Source organism: Nansenia antarctica, assembly GCF_963989245.1.
Source record: "Nansenia antarctica genome assembly, chromosome: 2".
Lineage (NCBI taxonomy): Eukaryota > Metazoa > Chordata > Actinopteri > Argentiniformes > Microstomatidae > Nansenia > Nansenia antarctica.
The window spans coordinates 73186355-73207321 of NC_137675.1; the positions used below are offsets into that span (position 1 = coordinate 73186355).

General features: G+C 42.2%; 1 protein-coding gene across 1 annotated transcript in view; it reads right to left on the reverse strand.

The window, feature by feature from the left end:
• The window catches only part of mybpc2a (myosin binding protein Ca), a gene marked incomplete at both ends in the record, with an annotated part of 58018 nt that overhangs the window by 13453 nt on the left and 23598 nt on the right, over positions 1-20967 (reverse strand). The window contains one exon of the mRNA XM_080523393.1: positions 641-661. Within this exon, the coding sequence (XP_080379519.1) occupies positions 641-661 (21 nt within the window). The remainder of the gene's footprint in view (positions 1-640; positions 662-20967) is intronic.

The window sequence follows — 20967 nt, forward strand, 5'->3', positions numbered from 1 at the left end:
GAGGCCAGAGTTACTAAAGGATGAAAGGCCACTAAAAAGACAGGTACTGGTTTATCTTTCCCTTTCAACGATTCATCTGACATCATTGACATTAAGGAAGTAGATATTATCTAAAGCTCAAAGATTGCTTGTTCCTTTTCCTCTATTTTTTCCTTTATTTTTTTATTGTGTTCACATAGAAATGTTTCTTATGTGTCAGCAAAGGCTAGACAAATACAAGCTAACGTATTTCTTTGTCTTACCATCGGCTGGCAACTCTGCATCAGGAAGAAAGAGAGAGAGAAAGAGCGAGGGAACACATTAGTTGCTATAGTATCTCTTAATTATTCTGAAAGACTAGCGTTTATTGGGCCTTCAGAAACCTGAGCAGCAGCAGGGGAAGACCGCTCACACGTAAACGTGCTCTCACACACACAGGAAACGCATCTTGCTTCTCTCTCTAATATAGGTGAACGTCTCTTTTCTTTCTTAAAGTTGAAGTTAAAATCAAAACTGTTAATGAGTTACTTCCTTGTCGTCAAATTCAATTATCAAAATCATCACTGTTGTTATCGTATCATCATGATCATGATCACTATTATTGTTGAGAATTTAGGAGAATTATTAGCGATGCACAAGTGAAAACCATTTTTTCTCTCACCTTCTGAATCTGACATGAGCTCTATGGAAAAAGAGAGTTTACAGAGAAACAACAGATAAAATAGCCACATCGACCGATCGAGATGAGTGAGTAGGACCCCAGGTACACATCCATTGGATGAAAAACGTTGCGAGATAATGGAATCAGGGTCAGGTGTCAGGTGAGGTCATGCGCCTCCATAAATTCAGAGAGTCACACCGCCTGTGTCTCTCTCTCTGCTTTTATGGGCTCAGTTAATCTAAAGTGCCCCCTTGTGTACAGGTCCAGGTCCAGATCTGTAGTATGTTTCAGTTAGAATGGGAGTGGGTAAAGCTGATCCTGGACCAGCACACACGGGACACTTTTCCTTCAGGTCCATCTATTTCATTCGCACATTGGAATCTCGCTGCGTTAAGGGTGAGAGTTTGGGAGTGCAGCGACAGAGAACACTTCCAATGGAATATCAGAACCAGCCACCAGCAAAACCAACAGAAGGGAGGAAGCCTCTTTAACCGCATATGGTGAACAATATAATGCAGTCCTACTTCATTACTACTTCACTACTTTATTTCTACTGTAACACTTGTAGATGTACATAGAAAACCTTCATATCAATATATTATATTATACAATATCGCTCTTGTAAAGATGAGTGATAAGGAATTTGGTTATTAGGAATTTTATCTTATATTGTACATGAATAGTAGTATAACCCAACAAAACAGCAAAACTCATCCTTCAACAGACCATTTCTTAGTATGTGCAAACGTACACACGGGTCACGATATATACCCAGATAAAAATATATATATCATTTGTCATTTTTACATTACCATACCACGCCTCATTCATTTCATGTCAATTACATTTTATGTTTAATATGTGACATCAGCTGGTGAAACTGGGTCACCAACCAATGAAAATGTTTGGACTTTTATTCTGATTTTTTTTTATAAATGTCGACGTTGTTGAACATCAATGACACACTTGTTGAGTAATCCCTACCGAATCCATTGCATTGCAATATTTTGGCCTGACTATCAAGTGTGTCATTGATTTTCAACAACGTTAACATGTATTTACATTTTGCCGAATAAACGTCCACACGGTCCATCGGTTGCCGACTTGTTCCCGGTTTCACCAGTTGCTGTCACATATAATTCCCTTTGCTCGGATGCTTTGGCGAAACCAAGCTATATATTTACTCATCTTAACAGAACTAATCTGATTACTAATATCAGTCAGCGCTGATCTCTCGACCCTAAAGTCTGTCAGATAAGAGTCTTTATATGATCCATCTGTACAGTATATCTCAAAAGTGAGTACACCCTTTAGATTTTTGCAAATATTCTGAAACTTTGATATAACTTAAAGTAGTCAGTGTGCTGCTTGAATAATAGTATAGATGTATTGTCCTTTGAAAATTACTCAGTACACAGCTGTTAATGTCTAAACAGCTGGCAACAAAAGTGAGTACACCCCATGTCCTAATTGTGCCCAATGATGTTGTTTTCCCGCCCTGGTGTCATGTGACTCGTTAGTGTTACAAGGATTCAGGTGTAAATGATAAGCAGGGCTGTTAAATTTGGTGTTGTGTTTGGTGGGCACAATTCTCTCTGAATGCTGGACAACATGGCACCTCATGGCAAGGAACTCTGCGCGGCTGAAAAAAAGGATTATTGCGCTTCACAAAGATGGCCTTGGCTATAAGAAGATTGCCAACACCCTGAAAATGAGTTGCAGCACAGTGGCTAAGATCATACAGCGGTTTTCCAGGACAGGTTCCACTCGGAACAGGCCTCGCCAGGATCGACCAAAGAAGTTGAGTCCACGTGCTCACCGTCATATCCAGAGGTTGGTTTCCAAAAATAGACGTGCGAGTGCTTCCAGCATTGCTGCAGAGGTTGCAGAAGTGGGATGTCAGCCTGTCAGTGCCCAGACCATACGCCGCACACTGCATCAAATCGGTTTGTATGGCCGTCGCCCCAGACAGAAGCCTCTTCTGAAACCGATGCATAAGAAAGCCCGCAAACAGTTTGCTGAAGACAATGAATTCAAGAACATGAGTTACTGGAACCATGTCCTGTGGTCTGATGAGACCAAAATAAACCTGTTTGGGTCAGATGGTGTCCGGCGTGTGTGGCGGCACCCTGGTGAGGAGTACCAAGACAAATGTGTTTTGCCTACAGTCAAGCATGGTGGTGGCAGCATCATGGTCTGGGGCTGCATGAGTGCTGCCGGCACTGGGGAGCTGCATTTCATTGAGGGACACATGAATTCCAATATATACTGTGACATCCTGCAGCAGAGCATGATCCCCTCTCTTCGGAAACTGGGCCGTAGGGCAGTTTTCCAACATGATAATGAACCTAAACACACCTCCAAGATGACAACAGCCTTGCTGAAGAAGCTGAAGGTTAAGGTGATGGACTGGCCAAGTATGTCTCCAGACCTAAACCCAATTGAGCACATGTGGGGCATCCTCAAGAGGAAGGTGGAGGAGTGCAAGGTGTCCAACATCCGTGCGCTCTGTGATGTCGTCATGGAGGAGTGGAAGAAGATTCCAGAAGCAACCTGTGCAGCTCTGGTGAATTCCATGCCCAGGAGGGTTAAAGCAGTGCTAGATAACAATGGTGGTCACACAAAATATTGACACTTTAGGCACAATTTAGACATGTTCACTATGGGGTGTACTCACTTTTGTTGCCAGCTGTTAAGACATTAACAGCTGTGTACTGAGTAATTTTCAATGGACAATAAATCTATACTGTTATTCAAGCAGCACACTGACTACTTTAAGTTATATCAAAGTTTCATTAAGATAGTGTTATCCCCTGAAAGGATATGACAGAATATTTGCAAAACTCTAAAGGGTGTACTCACTTAGGGCATATACTGTATATGATCCATATAGATCAGGGGTGGAGGTAGAAATTGGAGGACGGGCTTATTGTAACGCAGGGAACAGAATAAGGAATGGTATCAAACACGTGTGTTCCATGCATGAGCCTATCCTCTGATTTCTACCTCCACCTATCTCCTCCTGATATACAGTAGATCTCTCTAGAACTCATCTACGTACCTGATCCCTTTCATAACTGACTAACCTCTCCTACTGTATTAAACAACTCAGATGAGACTATGGCCGTCGCCAGAGCAATCCAAGGATTCAGTGAGGAAGGTCGTCTCCGTTTGTAAGAACCCTGTGACGGACCCCCGGGTCCATTGACACACGGAGCGTGACAGAGCGTGACAGACCGTGACAGAGACTGACAGACGTTCACACTAAACCAGTGATTGACAGGGAGCAGGAAAGCACACAAACACACACGAACGCCGCCGGAGGGGGTGTATTGTTTCTTTTCCTTACCACCGTTGTCCTCATTTTACACTGAATGAAAAGAAACAATATTGGTACATCGACATTAGTATAGCAAAGAGTGAAGGTTAAATAATCAGTATAATGTCCCGATCTCTGGAGTTTGTGATGGGAATGGTTTAACCACATGATGTGCAGAAATGTGGATATATGGATATGAAAAATACGGAATCATGAAGACAGATCATACAGAAAGACAAAAATACATAGGTATACCAATAAAGACAATGACATAGGTTCATACAACAAACATACTACATACAGACACAGACATACCAGTGGAGGCTGGTGGAGCCAGAAATCAGAGGACGGGCTCGTTGTAATACGTGGGTACCATTCCTCATTCCATTCCTGAATTACAATGAACCCGTCCTCCAATTTCCAACTCTACCAGCCTCCCGTGAGACATACTGTACATACATACGTACATACATACATACATACATACATACATACATACATACATACATGCATACATACATACATGCATACATACATACATACATACATGGGGGCCTCTGTTAATGAAAATTACAACATTTTAGTATTTTAGGAGAACTAAGGCAGAATGGCATGATGCAGCACATACACACATGACACACTGTAAACAAACACAGACACACACACACACACACACACACGCACACAGGCGCGCACACACATACACACACACACATACACACACACACACACACACACACACACACACACTAAGTAATGCATTTGGCCAGAAAAGCGCTTACCCTCTACAGCAGACTGGGTCTCTCTTAATGAAAATGACTAAATGTTAGGTTATGAACCGAACCAAAATGAGTTATAATAGCAGAATCAGCATGGTGGCCTTCATACACGTACACATACATACATGTAAATACACATACACACCATTTAGCAAGAAAAGCGCTTTACCCTCTACAGCAGGCTGAGCCTCTGTTAATGAAAATTACAACATTTTAGGATTTTAGGAGAACTTAAGCAGAATAGCAATTCTAGCATGATGCAGCACATGACATACTGTACACCAACACAGATTTTTTCTTTACATACACACGCACGCACGCACGCACACACACACACACACACACACACACACACACACACACACACACACACACACACACACACACACATACACGATCTGCGCAGGCTGGGCCTCTGTCCATACAAGGACACCAAGGAATATAAATTCTAGCATAGTGTATTGTCTTTTGCACACACACACACACACACACACACACACACACACACACACACACACACACACACAGGCTTGTCATTCAGCCAAATAAGCTCTTACCCTTGGAGCAGGCCTCTTGACTTCAATGTGTGGAACTGGACACACGGACACCATGACATACACACTTATGGCATACTGCATAGAACAGCACCAGTGGAGGCACATGGTTGATACCATCCCTCATTCCGTTCCATTCCATATCCTGCTATTTCTACAGTACCTCCACCAGCCTCCCCTGTTCAGCAAATGTCCACATACAACGTACACAATCACACTGTCATACTGTAGGAGATACATTCAGCCATAAAAGCACTTACCCTCAGCAGCAGCAGGCTGGGCCTCTGTTAATGAAAGTGACCGTACTTTAAGGGATGAACTGAACGGAGTTGTAATGCAAGCATCTTGACACACACACGCACAGGCACGCGCACACACACACACACACACACACACACACACACACACACACACACACATACACACACACACACACACGCAGTCAGTCAGGGTTTTAGAAGAGGACTAATTGTTTAGCAAATATGGCATGATTCATAAATACTCACTCTCTCATTCTCACACACACACACACACACACATGAAAACACGCACCGTAGTGTATGTGTACAAACACATACACTACAATCCTTCCATAAACAAACTGTCCTCAAGGGACACACACAGTACTTATACATCACATTCAGCCAGAGAAGCTCTTACTGTCAATGGAAGGCTGGGCTTCTGTCGTTATAAATGACAGGATTTCAGGAGGAGAACTTCAGTCTGCACTCAATCATGATGCAATATAAACCCAAACATGCACGCACATACGCACACACACATGTATACAACCTACTATATAATACACTTATTACACAGAATGACTCTTAGCACCACTAGTGGGCAGGGCATCTGTCAATCCAAATTACAGAATTTAAATTAAAGGTACTGGATGCAAAATGCACAGTATGCATACATTCAGGGACAGACAGTAACCACACACACAGTATACAACCAACAATTACAACCCATCACAGACTCCCTCATGACCACATCATTCATTCCACCTACCTATACCATTCTCTGGGGGCTTTGCCTCTGATTAAAGAAATGGCACAGTTTTAGTCTTGGACTAAATTTGTGTCATATAAAACACACTGTACCAAACAGATACACAGGCACTTACTGATTACCCTCACATCTCAAACATAATGTGGTAAATATTCAATGTAGGTATAAACCATTAGAGAGGAGACCATAACATACATGGTGTACAAACAGATATCTCTATACTTAAAATACAAAAGTACAGTCCCATTCAGCACTTACAGTACACAACAGACTGGGCCTCTGTCAATATTTAAAACATTCAAAGAGAATAACAGAAGAACACACATGTTGAAAAGAGCTGACATGATGCAGTGTGGACACTGCTGTACATAATGTGCACTCTATGCACACCTCCCATGCTGCACACCATGTGCAAACACACAAAGGTACCATCCCCAATGGTTGCATACTGCACATACAGTATAATGAAGCATCACGTTCAATTAGAAAAGCTCTTACCCTCTACAGCAGGTTGGGCCTCTGACGATATAAATGACAGGATTTCAGTGGGAGGAACTGAACTTATGTCTGCATAAAAGATATGATACCGTTTTCACGACTGCAGGCACACACTCATACATAATACACATATCCACATACACCATCCATACACTCCCACAAGGTACACCTTCAGCTAGAAAAGCACTTACCCTCTATAATAGGCTGGGCCTCCGTCATTACAAATGGGTTGAAATGGGGTGAAAGGAACTACATTTGCTGGTGTAATGAATTTTGTCTAATGCAGTACAAAACACAAGCACACATACTGTACGAACACACTTACGGATATAAACGTATGCACAGCAATTGTGCATAAAACATGTCAACAACATAACCTACACAACTATTCACATATGCATGTATGCATTCACACATAATTGCACAAGCACACACACACACTCTCTTTCTCTCTCTCTCTCTCCCTCTCTCTGTTTCTCACTCACGCATGCACGCACACACACACACTTATGTCCGGACACACACAGACACACACACACACACACACACACACACACACTCACACACACATAAACACACATAAACACACATAAACACACCTCAGTGCTCCTCAACAAACATAACCAGAACCGTATATCATAGGTACAGTAGTAGGCAGTAGGCAATAGCCATCTGAGTCAACTTTAATCATAGGTAAAAAATAAAATAAAAAATAAAAAGAATATAGACAAATTAAAAAGACGAGGGAGATCATTCATAAGATCAGTGTTCAATGAAATAAAGAGAGACTGATTGAGAGTGTAACTGGAATGTTCGATACAATCCAGTATGCGATTGCCGCTGATGTGAAAGTAAATGTATGTGAAGTCTTATTCAAGTGTATCGCATTTATATGTAATGGATTAGACTGAAAAATCATGCATTGCCACTCTCAGTCCCATCCCCACAGAAAGCTAACTTCTGTGATTGGTGTTTTTGAGGCCTTACCCTCCTGCTCGGCTGGATTCTCTGAATCAGGGAAAACACACACAATAATTTGGAGTGACAGATGTTGATGACAGACACAACTAACACAAATAGGTTGACACACAGAGAGACACACATATAAACACACACAAACACAAACTACCCCCTGTGTTTTTGTCAAAGGAAAAAATGATACATGATAACCAGAACCAGAAAAGTATCACAAATATTAGCAAGGTTTGTTGGAAGAACAGTTGTCATGTCGGGTTCTCACCAGCAGGCGCTGCTGCAGCCTTCTCTGTCCCAGCCGCTGCAATTAAAAAAAAAGAAAAAAAATTACTTCCTGGATCCCACATCACATCACCAGTTTCTTATGTGCATCTGAGCCCAGTCCAGTGAAAACACACGAGATACAGTACTGTCTTGTCCTCTATAACAGCATGGAGCATATGACAGTCACTAAAATTATATAACACAATCACCACTCTGACAATCTCTGATTCCAAACATATATACAGTACAGACCTGTGCAAACATGCACACAAAAATTCATTCATAAAGATATAGACATAAAATATAGGTTACTTCAAAAATATTGGTATGCATAGTCCACATCTGCATACTGTATATAATGTGTATCTGCAAACACATACACATACACATACATATTTAACATTTAAAAATATTATTAAAATGTTAGAATAAACATTGCCTGAGTCCAATACCATAAACAAACACATTCAAATCTAACCACAAAGGAGTTGCACATTGTGTCAACCTTGCTTTTTGCAGCTCTTACCGGATTTGCCTTTGGCAAAAAAACTGAATATTGGATTTCAACAGGGGATATGAACTACAGTATATTGTACAGAAACAACTGTAAGTGTGGCATTACATCACGTTTATGGGACTTGAGGTAGAGAGACATTCTGAGAAAATCATGATGAATAATGTGGCTGAAAAGGGTAAAAAAACAAGGCCGTAAGACGCTTTTGATAGGATCAAAGTACAGAACATCAAAGTATCACTATCTCAGATCTACATTTGAAGTTTAAGGATGCCAAATGTATGTGGGAATTAAGACTGAATTACGGCAACGCCCACTGAAACACACATCCAGACAGTAACAGTAGGGTAGTGTGGATAATGAGTTGGACTGGTAATCAGAAGGTGATGAACTCAAATCCCACCTGGGAGCACCACCACTAGTGTGCCCTTGAGTAAGGCACTTAGCTCTAAATTACTCCAGGCACTCTGTAATCCCTAATTGTAAATCGCTTTGGATAAAAGTGTCTGCTAAATGGTGTAAATGTAAAAATGGATGGATTGGAGTTTGGATTGTTTAAGTCTCTTTGAGTCCCTGTCTCAAACTCTGACAGCTCTCATGTCGTAACCCCCCAATTCTATAATTTGCTTCCCTGTTTAGGGATCCTGTTGAAGTGTGAGCAAAATGCTCTCATTGCCCTGGGGGGTAGAGTCAGCGAAATCTATACCCAACCACAGACTTTTTGTAGTCAACTCCCCAACAGATCGCAACGACTCGGCAGAACTACGGCCCCATGGGTCTACTGAACTTAGGTTCTAAGGTATCAGACTCGGCCTTGGAGCTCGGTGCCAGCATACTGTGGGCCTGACACATCTATTTTTGATAAGGTTTGTTTTTCAGGCCGCAGTCTGTTAGCAGTTCTCAGCACATGTAGTGTTAGTGCTGGCGGGGGGGTGGGGGGGAGGGTGTTTGGCACCAGGCACTAAATGTCTTCTTTAGTCCCGGTTCTTTGCCCTGGTGCTATGCCCACCCCCTAGATGGCAGGGAAGTGGATCACTGGACTGGAGTGTGGTTAGAGTTCTGGTCTATATGTGTGTTTAGACAGTCTGGGGTTGTTGACCCTAATAGGGGTAACGTCCCTCAAACCAAAGACTGTAAGCTCTGATGACAATGCCTTGGGTTCCTGGCAGTGACGTCATTAGGCCTGGACATCCGGGGCTCTAGCCCCGAATGTTTTATGAATAGCCCCATATCTCCGGATCCTGGAAAAAAGAAAAGGTAAAAAAAGAAAAAAGAAAAGATCTCCATATGGCACATCAATTTAGTGCATCAACGTCAATTCAGCGCACCCCTCAACCAAAAACCCTGCTACTTCCCCGCCTCCCCCGTCGACAAAGCTTAGACTAGTTTAAGCCCCCAATGTTTCAAGATCCTAAGTTGATGCCTCTGGTTCCTGGGCTGCTTAAATAAGCTGTAATGACATTGTGAGAGGACACAGGATGAGTCATTCTAGTTAGGCATAACCTTCAGCCAGAGACATATGGAACATATGTTGCTACCGGAATTGTCCCTGCATGGTCTCTCCTCTGAACTATTAAGTATAGGCCTAAGCCCCAAGCCATGCATTCATTATGGTAACATCTGTTGCTCTACTCTGTGTAGAGCAACCGTGTTTAACAATAGATACTCTGCACGTATCCGCAGAATTGCTCAATAAGAGGGATGCTCTAAAAAAAGGCAGTGAAGTGATTGTCTATCCTCTGCTGTCTAACCCCATGCCCCTCTCTCCTTAACACAGACTGGGCAAGGTTCCTCTCTGGTTACAACCTGTCAGCAGTGCCGGCTCAGGGTCCCGCCTGTGAGATGCTTCCATAGCAAAAGCTCTAAGTACAGCGCTAAGTCAAAACAGAGCAACTCTGCCCCTTCAACCTTAGTGCTAATGCTAAAGCTAATGCATAGTAACGTACACTCTGTGTGTATAGCCTCCCTTTTCTCATGAATAGTCAGCCCTCATTGGCAGTCATCTCTCCATATCAAAGTGAACTGCTTGAATATAACCTATTGTACGCAATAAACGATATGGGAGCATTTGATAGTGTGTGGGTATCTTCTTTCTTTTCATATATAGAGAAATTGGAAATGAGAAAGGCCATGGAAGGTCAACGATAGTGAGAAGCTTCAAGTTCCTTATGGGGTCCTTCAGATTTGGTAGTGGCAGTGATGTACACCACGGTGTATATTTAACAGAATATCGTGTGAAATAGCCTAGCTGATGAAACGGGTTTGGATTTCCTCACTTCTCTCTGACCTTTCTGATTCTCACTGTCAAGCCTGCCAATTACAGTAACTTGCTAAACCATCATATGAATCTCACTGTTAAGCCTGCCTATCAATTTGCTAGATCATCATATTCATCTTAAATATAGTTTATATCAGTCTTATCCAATGTACCACTAATCGGGCCTCTCAAGTCACTCTACCGTCATATCCATCTCTAGACACATCTCTAGACACAGACCATGGTATAGACAAGCAACATTCAAACAACATGACTTCTCCTGAACTACACAGTAAAGAACACTAGAGTACAGATACTCCATGTCTTCCTCTCTCCCTCTCTTTCTCTCTCTCTCTCTCTCTCTCTCTCTCTCTCTCTCTCTCTCTCTCTCTCTCTCTGTTTGTAACCTCTGTGGAATGTTATTAGTTAATCTCTCTTGACATTTCCCTCTCTTCCTTCTCTCTGTGCTTCCCCTCTTTCCTCAGTGAGATAGGCCATGGGAGTGGGACAGCAATGTTCAGCCTCATTTTTAAGTCACTATAAGAGGCTCAATCTTAAAGGGATTTATGAACTTCATCCCTGACCCAAGCAAAAATTAACACCGCAATGCTTCACCTTTGACGCTTTCTTGGATGCCAATGAATAGCGTCCAAGAAAGGAACGGCTTAAAGGGCATAAACTTACTTTATGTTGGCAACAGCTACATCTATAGCAAAAATATAATCGTTTTTTTAACTTGCAATAGTGTGTTATGCCCTAGGCTGGGTGTCCTTCACACAGTCCTCTACACCCATTGATGTGTCTGTACTGTATACTGTACATGTCTCTTACTCATCATATGTTGAACTCCAGCTCACTCTCTGTGTAGGCCCAAAGGTTTCAAAGAACCGCACTAGCTACAATAAGCGACACCAAGACAAAAATAATAATAACTACCAATTTACCAACGCAATAAATCATCATACATCTCCAAACTTGTTATTCGTTCTCACATCAATAATTAATATTTACACTTAGCAATACTAGTCGTTTCATTGGTCATAGGTTCCAGAACCAGAACGCAGAACCAAAACCAAAGTTTGTTTACCCAGATACAGTACATGATTGTGGAAGACAAGGCATTTTCAAATTTGCATAATATTCAAATATTGAACTGAGGAGGCATATTCACATAAGGACTCAAACGGGAAATTAATATTCAAAGGCTCTATTTATATCGCTGAGTGTGTGGTTGAGTATCAATGGTATTATTGGCATTTGGCTGACATCCATGCTGGGGGCTGAGCGTGACTGATGTAGTTGCACTATTTGATGATGAGGATAGAGGGAGTGATGCTTTTGGCAGCATCGGGGTACACTTAAGCCTGCGGTCTCTATATCACTCAATCATTTGGGCTGTTTACGTGACAGTTCCAATGATATGAGTTATAGATGTATAGCTTACAGTATGTAGTAGTTTTTGGCTATAGTAAGAAACCTGGAGTAGGTTAGTAGGGAGAAGTAGGGAAGGTGGCATGGCAGAGATGAGGGTCAGTGGAAGAAAGAGGGGTAGTTTCTATGGTTGTCACTGCAAACACAGCCCACACGCTACAATTGCTGCCGCACTTGTAGGTATAACTTCACCAGTCTAAGGGATACATACAACCGTCTTGATACACCAGTCTATATAAACCTGTACACCGGTCTATATAAACCTGTACACCGGTCTATATATACCTCTAGGGGACCATGCATGTTTTTACAGGTGGTTGGGAATCTCCTGGGTGACTGCACAGTAATGAGGCAAGCCTGTAGGATATAAACGGATGAGAAGGAAACCTGGGCTAGGTTGTACATCACACTGTAGTTTATTAGACAGTAATGATGATACGAATTATAGCCTGTATGCATTCCACCAGTGATGTCTCTCTCTGCTATCCCAATCCTCCCCCCTCTCGCATATCTCTGCCACAGGGGTAAAGGGAAGATTTATAATGGAACAAAGGAGAAGAGGAAGGTATATGGAAATGGAAGAAGATGATGATAGGTAATATAAGAGTATGAGATAAGAGGGTGAGACTATAGTATTGCCATGAACTTGGCTATTGTGCAACGTCTTGTTATTAATACAACAGTTATTAACAAGATGTTATTAACGAGCGTTCAAAATAAAATATTCTAGTGAAGGAGGATTACAACTCTCTTTAAGGAAGTGGAATCTGCCAGTATAAGATCATGAACACTAATAGCTCCATAAATATCTTCTCCAACTGTCTTCTCCCTTCTGTCTTCTTTTCCATTCACTCACACATTCATGTGTGTTTACCCTTCCACATATCTCCATGCTCGGTCGTCGTGTTCTCAAAATAGGCCTGGCTCAAAGACAAAGAAGAAAAATTCTTCGTATCTTAAAGAACATTACCAAATACTACTGTTAGAATACATACGTATACGCCACAAAACGCTTACTGTGTGTTTGTTAAGTCTTTGTTAACATATTGACATATTACAGCTTAGTTTACAGTTACACACTCTCATTGTAAACTCCTCTGGCTCTGTCCGTTGATTCTGCATCTGTTTGTAATCCGTCAGGGGAGAGACGCATACCTGGGGGGGCATGATGACTGCCATGGTATGAGGTAATGTTACACTGCCCCTGTTGAGTGAGGGAACGGGGGGGTGGGGGGGGGGGTCATAAGACGCTGCCAGTCTTTCTCTGCCACGCTCTCAAAGCACTGGGAGGGGGTGCTGGTGGATTAGGGGTCATGAGATGCTAACCTTTTACTAATCACCTGCTCCAGTCTCAAAACAAGGAGATGGGCTATCATCAGACTCCACTAAAATAAGAATTTCCCCGCTCTGCTTCCCTGGGGATGTTGGGGGTGTTGGGGGTGTAAAGATGTCTTGTGCTGTATTACAGTGAATAATGAATTGTGTTGTTATTTCTGCTCTCCCACCGCTATGAAGCAGCACCTACTCTTCAGATGTTATCAACCTTTAGACTCAGACTGATAGCGAGTCACACAGCACGATATTAAGATGTCTCAGCATCACTTTCAAGCTGAACTCCAGAAACCCATGGCTATACATCAATATTGATGTTAAATATTCACCCAGTACAACTTTCTTCTATGCAAGGTCAAGGTAGGCTAACTGAGCTCAGATATTCTCTTTTAAGTCATTCCCTTTGCAGTGTTCAATTACCTTCCTCCATGGAATCGCAAAGCAACAGAACTATTCTTAATGTTGTTTATTGTGGAACGTGCTTTCTCGTGATCCCTGTGGCTTCTTAAATACCAGACAGTCTTACCCATGCAGAGTAAGTCACACCAAAGGAGGGGTCATATGAGCTGTGACCAATTGAACAAGGGGGGGACCCCCCCTCTAGGAGGGGGGTCGGGTGGCTGAGACGGAGTTCAAAGGGGGGACAAGGATTTGGGGTTGGTGGAAATGCAAGACAGAGAAGTAGGAAGGATGATAGTAATGTGGTGATAGGAATAGGATACACACGATGTCATGATGTAGGATTGGCTGCACTTGGGCAAGATGCAAAGAAACGTAAGGATGGAATTACCCAGTGCCCAAGAGCAATAAAAGCTCATCAAATTGCTGAATGTTAAACTATAATTACATTAATACTGTAAGAGGCAACTTGACATAGCACAGTAAAATAAGTCTCTTCTATTTTATTATATTTTTCTCCAGTTAATAATCAATGTTAAAGATTTGAACAGACCTCACTAATCTTTTGAGCCATGGCCCCATGAATGTGATATGCCGACTGTAACAGAAGCAGGCGAAAATCACGACCAGACAGATTGGGCTTCTGAGGTGGAGAGTGGTGAAGTAAGGTAGTTACACACCTGACTTGGCACAGACCACTATAACAAATCATCTCTATCATCTTTCTCCCTTTCTCTCTTTCCCCCCACTCTCTCGCTGCACCTTCCTCCCTCCCTCCCTTCCTTCCTTCACTCCCTCTCTTTTTACGTCTGGCAGATTTCATATTGCCAGGTGATTTACAGTGCCTTAAGGTTATTGTTGAAACGAGACACCGTCATATTTTAGACCCCTGTCAGATACACAAACATCAATACACACAGGCAATAAATTCTAATGACGGCAATGATTGCAATGTTTTGTAAACAGATGCATAAAGTTAGAATGTCTAGGCTCTAGGCTATCAAAAGTAATGCCAATACAGGACCCACTTTCTGCTATTATAAATGCTGTTTGAGCATACACACACAGTTCCACATTGCACCTATTACAAATACTGTACAATATATTGGCTTAAGAACACCTATTCTTGTCAGTACAATCAGACTCCCAAAACCACCATATTTATAATGCATTCTAAAATCATTGTACTCATGGGGCTGAACTTCCACTACAGCAGTCAGCAGTATAGTCCCATCAGTGCAGACAGCGGTCTTTAACCTTGGACCCTGTGGTCAGAAGTTAAGAACGCTGACCCTTGACCAGCCAAATCCCTGCCCTCCAAACAAATAAATCAAGAATCCAGACAGGCCTCTACTCTGCCCATGTCTCCATTCTTCATTGTCATACAGTAACTCTCATCCGTTTTTCTTGTCATCTCTTCCCTCCACTTTACTTTCTTGACAACAACATGGTATTAATCAGATTCCTGGTTGTTTGAGATAACCATTTTGTTTTATTGTAAAAAAAAACATATCTACAAAAAATAATATATATATATATATATATGTGTGTAATATGACTTGCTTACCTTTCTTCTTGGCTTCAGGCATAGCTGTGTTTACTTGTCTCTATCTCTTCGTCTGTCTGTGTCTCCCTCCCTCTTTGTCTGTTCGTCTGTCTGCTTTTCCTCCTTCATCATCCCTTTTTATTCTCCCCCCCATGTCACTTCAGTCCCCCTCCCCAGGAGCGAGGGAGGAAGGGAGGGAGAGGGGTGACAGAACGGTTGTCACTTGAAACCTTGGGAATCCAATTGCTCTGAGGATTGGTGTGAGGAGAGAAGTCAAGGAAGACATGAAAAGTGTTTAATGCAGTAACGAAGAGGGTGACCTGCTGGCGAACCTGTTAATTGGTTAACTCGTATAGGGCAGGAGCCGGACCATCGGTTAATGAATTGAAACACTGATTAGCATTGATTGACAGGGTGGTTGATGCCAGTGTCAGCTGAATATTCTGTTTGTACCTTCTTCTTAACTTGAGATGCATTAACTGGTAAGAGAGCCGCCTGATCTGAGCTAAATTTGGAAAATTGTGACAGCGGCTGGTGAAAGGAGGAACAAGTCGGCAACCAATCAAAATGTTCGGACCTTTATTTTGAAAGACGGAAATAGATTTCAACGTTGTTGAAAATCACAACACACACTCGAAAGTCAAGCCAAAATATTGCTATCCAATGGATTCGGTGAGTAATCCCCACTGCTACCTATAATCCTACTTTACATTGTTAGCAGGCTCACAAAACAAGCTGTGTTAGTTGACTAGCGAGTGTGTCATTGATTTTCAACAACGCTGAAATGTATTTAAATTTTTCAAAGTCCAAACATTAAATCGTCTACCGACTTGTTACCCCTTTCACCAACAGCTGTCATAATTAATCTAAACGGTAATTAATCTAAACGGTAATTAATCTAAACGGTAGTAGATGTTTTGGTTGACACTCAATACATGTTTTAAATGAGACCAATTCAGAGTAGTTTGTGCAACAGCATTTTCTTCTCAGGCTATTCTCAGGCACCCGATTAGTTCCCCAGTGGGTTTTCCTGTTAACACATTAGGGTTTATTGAGCCTTCACAGTAGGACCAAGGTCAGAGATGGCTAAGGGAGATTTCACCTAATTCCTGGAGGTATCCCCCAACCCCTCCCAACACACACACACACACACACACACATTTGAAAACATGCATGTACTTTAGGTGTGTATTGGCCCCCAAACATATGTTCTCTCAACTCGTCATTCTTGCCCAAATTTGCCAACGTGATCCTAACCTTGCCAAACTAATAAACACTCTTTTGAACTTTAATTTGGGAGAGAGAACTTAAGACAGAAAGATTGGCTATTTTTAGTGTGCAACTTGAGATGTTCAAGCAGAGCAAAATAGAGTGAGGAAGAGAGAGGGCGAGAGGAAGAGTGGGGGTGAATAAGACACAAAGAGATCGAGAGAGCAGTCTCTCTTATGTATTTGTCACAAGCGACACTGACTCTGTTGCTACTAGAAACTGCCATTCTACCTTATAGTTTATAGATTATTACCCGCGCGTCTCTTATATTTACACATCAGCATGTCTTGGTATTTACTGGCATGACCGAGTGCCTTCCAATCGCGTGTGCTGTTGGTTTACCATTGGTTGTGCTTTGCATATTATGTTGTGATTCTGCAGTTGGCACGGCCTTAATTGACTGGGACAGCAGTTTCCAATCCCTCTCACCTTCTTCCACCCAGAACTAGTTGGCAAACATACCCCAGAATTGAAGACATAAAGGAAATGGACACATACCTTTGCACGTACCTTTGCGGAGATCTCTACCCCACGACGGCCACCTCGTTGCTGGACACTACCCTACCAGGGAGCTCTCAACCAATGCCACCACGACCACCTTGTTGCTGGACGGGTTTGACTGCAGAGCTCCCGACCGACGTCACCACATCTGCCTTGTTCTGGACGCCATTCCGACCTGGAGAAGCTCTCTGAGAGATACAGCCCAGCATACCTGGTGAACCTACCTACTGACCAAGACTACTACCCACAGTGAAACTCATTCAAAGGTCACCGAGGGACGCACCCGACCGAGGAGAAGCTACATCCGGTGGAAAGCCAGACTACCAAACTAAACTACCGGACCTAAACACTGACAAAGACACTATTACAACACTTGCTATAGCAATGCTGAAAGAAAGTGCTTATTCCAGTGTGTGAGTGAATCCCACCTGTTCACAAGTATGGTCCTCTCATGTTACCTTTTGTGTTCCCTAGTGGCATCGTTAGGTCTGGGCATCTGAGGCTATAGCCCCGAATGTTTTATGAATAGCCCCGGATCTCCGGATCTCAAAAACAAGTCAGCAGTTCGCATGATATTCTTGTTTTGTAATGAACTCCTGTTCTGATATCATACAATATTTCTCCAATGTTCCTATATCTTAATTTTTTTAAAGTGTTATTAGGTGTATCATAAAACTCTATAACTGAATAACAACTGAAAAATTACAAATGTGAACAGAAACGGGTTGACATTTTTACATTTGTTGAAATCTATTTACATTTTTCTGAATAAAAGTCAGAACATTTTGATTGGTTGCCAACTTGTTCCCCCTTTCACCAACTGCCATCACATATTCAACTCTGTCCTGTAGGGGACCCAATCATACTTAGTAGAGGTTACTACCTGACTATTCTAAAACATTCACATTCTAATTTGAGGTACAGTTTAAGAATATTAAGCCTTCCAGGATGTTCAGGCTGAAGCTCAAGGACAATGCTGATTGCTGGAAATGTTGCAGGCCGGAAGGGACCCTGGTTCACTTACTTTGGGAATGTCCTATGATTCAAAATTACTGGCGAAAGATCCACGAATGGGTGCAAAACATTACCCAGGACAACTTTGAGTTTTGTCTGAGACTGTATGTTCTCAGTGATCCACAAATGACGTCTCTATGTGGAGCTGCAGAATTTATTCAGACCAGTATAATGGTTGGAAAACAAATTATTATGAGACACTGGAGGAACGCAGGGGAGCTGTCTTTCCAGGAATGGCTTATAGAGTTGGCAAAGGTGGCAGCATACGAACAAATGTCCTTCAGTTCTAATGACAGAACTGAACAATACACAGCAAAATGGGGAGGCTACTTGGGATATATTGCTAGTCGGTAGCAGTGATGCCGGTAACGCGTTACTAAGTTACTAAGTAACGCGTTACTCTAATCTGAATACTTTTCCCAGTAACGAGTATTCTAACGCGATACTATTTCCAAATCAGTAATCGGATTAAAGTTACTTATTCAAGTGACTGTGCGTTACTATTGCGTTACTACCTCATAACTTAGGCTAAATGCAGTATTTCTTTGTAATGTTCGATAGTACACAAACATTTGTTTGCTTTTCTCGTGTCTTGGGGAGTGACGTCAGTGCTCACGTTTTCAACACGAGGTTGCAGCAGAATCGCTCACGTGTATCACCACGCTGATTGCACAGTGTAAACAGAAGAATGGAGCGAGAACAGAGATATGCGTTAAATAGCTGGAAATCTAAGGATTATTTTGAGTTTGTGTCAGCAAAGGATGACAAGAACATAAATGTTCGTTGTACACTCTGTGCTGGCAAGAAAATATTGTCCTGTTGTAAAAGCCTGAATGGTCAGGGTAGGTTTTAGGTTTTGTGAAACCACTCCTTGCTAGTTACTGTTTAATAAAGATTATATTTATTTTATTGTTTAAAAACAAGTATTTATGTTGGGTGAGGCAAAGAAAGACTCTTTATTTTGTTGTTTTAAGTTATTGTTTAAAGTTTAATTATGTAATTTAAGTTACTGTTAAAATAAAGTGAGTTTTGGCAAAACCAGTTTTCATTTTTATGTTGCGGGGGGGGGGGGGGGGGGGGTCGGGTGCCTAGGCAGCTGCCAATAGTAACTAAAAAAGTAACTAGTAATCTAACTTAGTTACTTTTAAAATCAAGTAATCAGTAAAGTAACTAGATTACTTTTTAAAGGAGTAATCAGTAATCAGTAATCAGAATACTTTTTCAAAGTAACTGTGGCAACACTGGTCGGTAGTAAGACTTAAGTTGACAAATTGGATGAGTGATGAATGTAATCTATGGGTGCTTTTCAATTTATTTTTATTTTTATTTTTATTTTATATTTTGTTCTTTTCTCTGTATTATTTCTGTTTGATGACAGCAAGACTTATTCTGTGATATTGTTACCATTTTATACAAAAGTTGTATAAGTCAAGAAATGTGTTTATTGAAAAGTTCAATAAAATACTGATTACCAAAAAAAAGAATATTAAGCCTACTGATGCCACCCACTCTCTATTCTCCAAGGTTCTTCACCTCTCCCAACCGGATCATAGGATATTAACAGTGTATTCTTTCCAAATGAAGGTCATCCCACGGTTTCACATGAAGGGACGTGCTTTGTTGCTGTGCAGTACTGCAGATTATCCTAAGAATAGTAAGGAGGTGTGGAAGGCAGTACCATTGTCTGAGGGTGCTGACAGAGAGGAATGGTCTGTCCCAGCAAGGGGAGACTGTGAGGGAGGGAATGGCATGACCAGGTGTCATCATGCTCCATATGGCACAGTCAAACATTCCAACTGAAACAAACATCCTGGTAAGAAGGTATAAGATACAGGTTTCAGTTGGTAGAGGATCGGTGTTAACAACTCTAAAGTTGTGGGTTTGATTCCTGCTGGAACCATATACTAAAGAATTTAAGTCATTTTGGATAAAAGCTGCAGCTAAATGGCATATATAACTGCCCTCCTAGTCCAAGACTTCTCCATCACAGTCGAGAACTCTATCGTAACCTCCTCTCGGACAGCCAAGAACCTTGGGGTGATCCCCGACAACGACTTATCCTGTGCAGCGAACGTCACAGTGACAGCATGCTCCTGCAGATTATTCCTCTACAACATCAGAAGGATACGTCCATTCCTCACCAGAGAAGCAGCTCAACTCAGTCACTGGTCATCTCCTGCCTTGACTACTGCAACGCACTCCTGGCCGGGCTCCCCGCCCTGCTATAAGACCTCTGCAACTCATCCAGAATGCTGCTGCCTTGTTCAACCTCCCCGAAATTCTCTAATGTTACTCCTCTCCCTTCATTGGCTCCTGATAGCAGCTTGTATCAGATTCAAGACCCTGGTGCGGGCGGCAAGGGGAACAGCCCCTGCCTACCTGCAAGCAATGGTCACCCTGCAAACACCAGTCCGTTCATTCCGCTCTTCCACCTCTGCAGGCCGACTGGCTCCACCGCCTCTACACAGATGTGGCAGTCGCACTACCCTATCACATCTCTTCACTAGTGGTTCCCCGCTGGTGGAACGAGCTTCCCACTGCTGTCAAGACTGCAGAATCACTCCCCATCTTCCACCGTAGACTGAAGACCCATCTCTTCAGGCTACACATTAACTGTCCCTCCTGAGACATCTACTTACCCTCTACCCACCTGTACAGTTTCTC